At 43.8% G+C, this 7,362-nt stretch overlaps 1 protein-coding gene across 1 annotated transcript; it reads right to left on the bottom strand.

Moving 5' to 3' along the window:
- Positions 1 to 4,218: 4,218 nt before the first annotated feature.
- LOC123135053 (uncharacterized) lies at positions 4,219 to 6,282 on the bottom strand. The gene is made up of 3 exons (XM_044554176.1): positions 6,044 to 6,282; positions 4,841 to 4,911; positions 4,219 to 4,645 (listed from the first exon to the last, which is right to left on the bottom strand). The coding sequence occupies exons 1-3, from the start codon at positions 6,179 to 6,181 to the stop codon at positions 4,513 to 4,515; spliced, it is 342 nt and encodes a 113-aa protein (XP_044410111.1). The 5' UTR covers positions 6,182 to 6,282; the 3' UTR covers positions 4,219 to 4,512.
- Positions 6,283 to 7,362: the final 1,080 nt, after the last annotated feature.

The raw sequence follows: 7,362 nt of genomic DNA, 5'->3' as shown, positions 1-7,362 counted from the left end.
CATGGCTTTGGGGGTTGAAGTTCAGCACTCTATTCCATATGTCCATACACAAAATGGTTTGGCTGAATCACTGATTAAGAGGATCAATCTCATTGCAAGACCTTTGTTGACAAATTGCAACTTTCCAACCTCTTGTTGGGGCCACGCTGTTTTACACGCTGACGACTTCATACAATTAAGGTCAACTGCATATCAGAGTTCTTCCCCTCTGGAATTGGTACGTGGAAATCCTCCTAGCATTTCCCATCTGCGTAAGTTCGGATGTGCTGCATACATCCCGATCTCACCACCACAGTGGGCATATATGGGCCCACACAAGAAGTTGGGGATCTATGTGGGGTACAAATCATCGTCGATTATCAAGTACCTGGAACCCCTGACTGGGGATCTATTCCCAACCCATCACGCTAATTGCATATTTAATGAGGAATATTTTTCGGCATTAGGGGGAGATTTCAAGTACCAGAAAGAATGTCCGGAAATTGATTGGAATGCTCATGCCATTTAGTCATCTGATCCACGTGCCCAAGAGACCGAACTTCAAGTTCAGAAGATTATTAGTTTGCAACATCTTGCAAATAATCTACCAGATTCATTTACTGATATGAAAGATGTTACAAAATCCTTAAATCCAGCCAGAAACGCGCCAGAAAGAGTGGAGGTACCAATAAAAACCACTCAACTCCCTATTCCTAAAAAGAGGGGGAGTAGTACGACCTCTGACCTGGAGCATGCTTCTAGCAAGCAGCAAAGGAAATTGAGGATAAAAACCTCAGAGTCGGTAAATGCATGTCAACTCAACATTGGCAAACACCTGATGGGTAGTATACACCCAGTGGAAGGGCAACCTCCACAACCCAGCTCCAGTGTGCACAAACTGGCTGGGATATCGGAACACCCAGACTCAATCGTATTGGGAAATCACGAAGAGTCACTAGGGGTGCAAAAAATTTTCATCAACTATGTTGATTCTGGTGAATCATTTGACCGTAAGACTACGACTGTCGACATATGTTTTGCTGAAAAGATTGCAGATACCCTTCTCAGTGATCATGATCCAAGGTCTATCATTAAGTGCCAAAAGCACTCCGACTGGCCTAAATGGAAGGATGCAATCCAAGCATATATTGCCTTGCTTAACAAAAGAAAGGTATTCACTAAAGCAATACCTACACCTCCCAATGTTTCCCCTGTGGGATTCAAATGGGTTTTCCTCCGGAAACGGAATGAGAAAAATGAGGTGGTGAGATATAAAGCAAGGCATGTAGCACAAGGTTTCTTGCAGAAACCCGGCATTGATTTCACTGAAACATATTCACCAGTAATGAGTGCAACCACTTTGCGATATCTTATATCCTTAGCAGTGCAAAAGACTATCTATGCAGTTGATGGACGTCGTGGCCGCATATATTTACGAGTCACCGGATCCAGACATATATATGAAGGTTCCTGATGGAATCCCTGTCCCGAATAAAAGTGCAAAACGCAACATGTATTGTGTAAAGTTGAATAAGTTATTATATGGCTTAAGACAGTCAGGACGGATGTGGTACAACCGACTCCGTGAGTTCCTTCTTCAGAAAGGTTATTCCAGTAGTGTTGATTGCCCATGTGTTTTCATCAAGAAGTCCTCTATAGGATTTTGCATCATTTCTATGTATGTTGATGATCTCAACATCATTGGCAACACACCAGACATTGATGAAGCACGCAATCACCTGAAGATGGAATTTGAGATGAAGGATTTGGGTAAGACCAAATTTTTCTTAGGTATTCAACTTCAGCACATTCCCTCAGGAATCATGGTACACCAAGCTGCCTATATCCAAAAAATATTAGAGAAATTCAATATGGACAAATCATATCCATCTAAAACTCCCATGGTGGTTCGATCTCTAGACGCAGAGAAAGATCCGTTCAGACCAAGGGATGATGGAGAAGAGGTGTTGGGACCTGAAGTTTCATACCTCAGTGCCGTTGGAGCACTTATGTATCTTGCAAATTGCACAGGACTAGATATTGCATTTGCAGTGGATCTACTTGCTAGACATAGCGCAGCTCCCACCAAACGTCATTAGTCTGGAGTGAAGAATATCTTTTGGTATCTACAAGGCACAAAGGATCTTGGCCTATTTTTCCCGTTCCAGAAAAATCAAGACTCTGATATGATTGGATATGTAGATGCCGGCTATTTGTCTGATCCCCATAATGCCAAATCACAGTCCGGCTTCGTGTTCCTACATGATGGCACTGCTATATCATGGAAGTCTTTAAAACAGACTCTGGTGGCAACATCTACCAATCATTCTGAAATAATTTCATTATTTGAAGCAACATGCGAATGTGTATGGCTTCGCAGAGTGATAAACCACATACAACAGTCATGTGGAATTGGTTCGATAGAATCACCAACCATTATCTATTAAGACAATGCGGACTGTGTTGCACAGATACATTAAGAGTAATATTACTAAGCATATTTCTTCTAAGTGGTTTTTCCCCATGATTTTTAGCAAAGCGGGGAAATAAACGTCTTGCAAATTAAATCATGCGAAAATCTTGCTGATTTATTTATCAAGTCTCTACCAAATTCTACGTTCTAGAAATATGTCTCTACCAAATTCTACGTTCTAGAAATATGTTCATGAAATTGGTATGCGACGACTTCGGGACTTGCAAGCATCAGGGGGAGTCTCTTCTTGAGATATCCTTGTTCAAACAGCACATTACGCTATCTCTCTTTGTGAGTATATGTTTCAGGATCTCATCAAAGATTTTATGAAGAACTTTTGGAGAAGAATCTTTTGAGATGATAGAGCTTTCCGGTCAATCGTGAAGATGATTCTACATGGTCAAGCGTAGATTAGGAGGTGTGTTGAAATTAATTCTGTAATTAAGGGAAACCTACCCTTGCCCAACGGACAAGCGGTTGCACCGCACGGACGTCTGTGTCCCTGGCAACCGATGCATCTCCCTGGAACCGACGCCTCCTCTGGGTCGTCGTGTCTCTCCAGGAGATGTATAAGCGCCCTGTAACCATCGTCAAGAGGAATTGATCATTTTGATTTCGAACAATTATTCCTATGCATTTTCAAAGATTTGCCATGATTGCAACATGGAGAATTGCCATCCTAAAAAAACTGTAAAAATTGGCATGCTCAGAATTTGCCATCCTGGCAAGGAAATTGTCATACTACATCAACAACAACAAAAAGTGAAAACTACCATGCTCAAGAAACAGAAATGCCATCCCTAATGTGTTCGCTTAGATTGCCATCTTAATGTGTGTGGAGCAAATGCTTTAGAATTCGCGCGCTCTAAGGGCGTTCGCTCGGAAATGCTGAAAATCAGTGAACGCTAACAATCTGACGTAAGCATTTAGGTTTCTTTTTTACCGGGTGCAGGTCCCTAGCCTGTCATAGGAGTATAAGGTTAGCATTTGGGGAAAAAAAATAGTTTGGCCCATACTGTACCATGACAAACCTCACACATATACCTCCAGTGATGGTAAATATGTTTACGGCATACAAAGCATCTTGATAAGTTGTTTCGTATAGAAATGTTACGCACACATAGCACTGGAAAATATATTCTTCTCTTGAGTTTCCAGCAAAGATAATGATATAGTTTAAAAATAATTGGTACCCTGATATACACATCCTCAAAATTGCATGTACAAGTTGGACATTAGCACTTCCAGCTTATTGCTTCACTGTCAAAAGCTTATAAACTTAAGCAGTATGGGCACAGTTGAGAAAGTTACCGCCACAATAAACAAAGAGCCCCCTGAACAAAGTGCAACCGGAGAAACCTCACTCCACTCAGTACATTCACAAGCACAAACAAAAACATTCTTCATCAAACAAACAAGTGCAATAAACATCACGGGGACGAAGTACGCTTTGACAAAAATAAATTACTGTCATAACCACCTGTCCATGTCACAGAACGGTTGTATGGACAAGTAGTATGGATAATTGGTACTCTGATATACACGTCCTCAAAATTGTATGGGTAAGTTGGACATCATCAGGCACAACAGTTCCAGCTTATCGCTTCACTGTCAAAAGCTTACAAACTTGACCAGTATGGGGAAAATTGACAAAGTTACCGCCACAAAAAGCAAAGTGGCCAAGTCCACAGTACATAAACCAGACCCCTGAACAGCATGCAAACGGAGAACCTCACAATCAGTACTTCCACAAGCACAAACAAAAGTTGAAAGCAAACACAACATTCTTCATCAAACCAAGGCTCAAAAAAACCATTCTTCATCAAACCAAGTGCACCAACACCATTACCAGGAAGAAGTACGCTTAGACACAATTACATCAAGTCAAAACCACTGGTCCATGACACACAACGGATCAAGACACGCACGCAACAAACCATTTATTTCTACATGGTTATCTGCTCTTGCAGGCAGTTCCCAGTTACCACAACCAGAGTGCTCACGACAAGTGCACACGCATCTGCACTAATGAACAGAGCAGCACATGGCCATTACCCCCATCACATCTTCTGATAGGCAAGCACCCGATAGGCAATCCCTTTCATGACCACACCACCAACGACAATAGGACAACCCACCTTGTAAGCCAAATCAAGCAGGTTAGCCACCCTTTCAGACCACACAACCTCAAGCCTGCCAAAAAGAAAAAGAAAAATTACATTAAGGCGCCACCCTTTCAGACAACACAAGCTCAACCAATCATAATAATTAATCATTCGAGTAGTCATAAACACTATACTCCCTCCCGTAAAGAAATATAAGAATGTTTAGCTTACTCTTATATTTTCTTTACAGAGGGATTAAAATGGAAGTTGTTGTAGCTTTTACCTGAAGTTTCTAAACTCTCTTGTCACATCATCATAACGTGCCCGCTGGAACTGGTACCAGTCTCTGGCGCTCTACAATTCAACAAGGTAAAAGAAGATTAGAAGGTAGTGACCAAGATTTAGCCTTGGTATCCTTGCATGTCATTGTAGGATAAAGGGGAACAAAAATATCACGAGACACTATTTGCAGTGCTAAAAGCTCTTGAAATCATAGACCTGATGAGTTCAGATATTACACTAAGTCGAAAACTTTCAACAAACAGCTGCAAAAAACATTTATAGGGGAGCATTCCTGACTGTTGGTACTGCAATGTCAGATCTTTGACTGTTAGTGCTCTAATTTTCAGATCTTACAAAACTTACGCCGTACAAGGGATACAATGTGCAATCATCCCAAATCAAGTTGCCGATTAACACTAGCAGTCAGAATTTAGTGTGCCTCTCGTTCAAATCTGTGAATTGACCAACTGATGAATGACTAAAATAAGTATCTGCGCACCAGCCTCATGCAAAGGCAAAACGAGAAGAGCTTTCATGACAACGCAAATGGTTGTCAAGTTAGAATGATCTGTAACAGCGAGCACGTCAGCCACATCAAAGGCAAAAAAGGGAAGAGCTTTCATTCATGACAATAACAAATGTTTTCAAGTTAGAATGGTCTGCAACAGCGAATCAACCACGTCAAAGGCAAAAAGGCGTGAGAATAACAAATGTTTTGAGAGCCACATCATGTAAAATTCTGCCAACAAGGATTAGCCAATAAAGAACTCACATATGCATCAGAGCGTAATTTGTAACGGCGAAGGCAAGGGAAAACTCTAAGTTCGGGAAGACTACATACCCAAAGAAGGTTAGCGTGGGTATGGTATGTGTTTGTGCTTTTTACTCTGGAGCCTCTCTTGCAAGAAAGGAACTAGGGATAAACAACCATGAAATTGGCCACCTATGACTACGAATCTACTGGTCTTTTGGGGCAGATTAATTCAATGTCAAATCGATTAGCTAGCGAGGATTCAAGCAACAGCACAAGGGCAAGACTTGAATATGGCAAGGGCGGGCGAAACTTGTGGTCTCAGCGACAGCGAAGGGTCGAGATCCGGAGTTGGGGAATCCAAGAGATCACCCATCTATTGGTCGATTTGCTCTACCGACTCCAACTAGTGATTTAATTGAGGGAGCGCGGTGTGCAGGAGGAGGAGCATACCTCGAGCCGAGAAACGGACGGCGGCGGAACGCTAGGGTCCGATGGGAGCCGGAAAGCAGCAGGGGTGGGGGGCGACGGGAGCCGGGCAGCAGCAGAGGTGGGGATCCGCAACTTCGCGGCCAGGTTGCGCAGCGCCATGGATTGCCGGCCGGGCGTGGGTGGGATGCGGCTAGGGTTTGGGTTAGGCGTCTCTCGTCTTGTCTTCTCTCTGCCGACGAAGGCTTCCCACCAGCGCTCTTTTACGCCTTCCCACCACCGCAGAACGCGTGCCCTCGTCGACCGGGCCGGGCTGGGCCGGACCAGGCTCATTCACCCACGCCCATGATGTTTGGAGCCCGACCGAGGAGGAGATATTTTCTTTGTCTTTGTCTTTGTCTTTTGTCTTTGTGTAAAAAAAATAGTATCTTTTTTCTTTTGCGGAGAAAAAAAAACAAGGTAAAATTTCCCCACGTGTCCGCTCTAAGTTTTTTTTCTTTTTTGCATGGTAATACGTGTCTCATTTATATATCATCATAAAGACCATAGCACAAGTCACGTACATACCAAACTGACAAAACTAAACAAATAGCATAACGCTGTGAGGTCTAAGGTTGAGGGGCGGAAACACACATATTGTTGTAATACATAAACCAAGTACATCAACCAAATTGACACACTAGAATACCGATACAACTTCTCTTTATTCATAATTCTTCTCCGCCACACTTTTAATGACATTAGATCGTGCATTTTCCTCTCGTCCCTGGCGGCTGTAACCCTAGCCGCCGCTAGGGGGAGGCCGATCTTCCAACACCGCTCTCTGGCGGCTCCCCTCTGCCGGCGACCTGGGTCGTCGGTGATTAGGGGAGTCGCCGGATCCACGCATGTGGATCGTTTTTACTCTCTCGTAGTCTAGGTTTTTAGGTTGTTCATCGTCTTTGCTTCGGCGGCGACGATGACAATGCTGAATAAAGATTCGTCAGATCCTTCCCTGACGAGGCCATCGGTCCTATGGTTGGGGATGGATTTGGAAACCAGTCTGTTCAAGCAAGGATGGTGCGGCGGCGGCGGCATCCTCGTGGTGGACCTGTGTCCTCGGGCTCCGCCATTGCGACGACGTTTGCTCCAGCGTCGGCGCGGAGCTTGGGAGGTAGTCCAGGAGCAGATGCAGATTGTGGTCTGCATCGACGACATCTGGAAGACGGAGCATGTGCTGGGCTTGTGGTTGGTGGATGGCAGATATGGTTTCCTCCTTCGGCGTTTTAGTCATGGTGGGTTGCTAGATCTGGAGTTCGATGACGTGTCTGGGGTGTTGCCCCGGCCTGATTCGTTCAACGGTA

The sequence above is a fragment of the Triticum aestivum genome, chromosome 6B (genome assembly GCF_018294505.1).
Source record: "Triticum aestivum cultivar Chinese Spring chromosome 6B, IWGSC CS RefSeq v2.1, whole genome shotgun sequence".
Lineage (NCBI taxonomy): Eukaryota > Viridiplantae > Streptophyta > Magnoliopsida > Poales > Poaceae > Triticum > Triticum aestivum.
The sequence above is the reverse complement of the archived record's forward strand: the minus strand, read 5'-3'. Positions and strand labels throughout refer to the sequence as shown.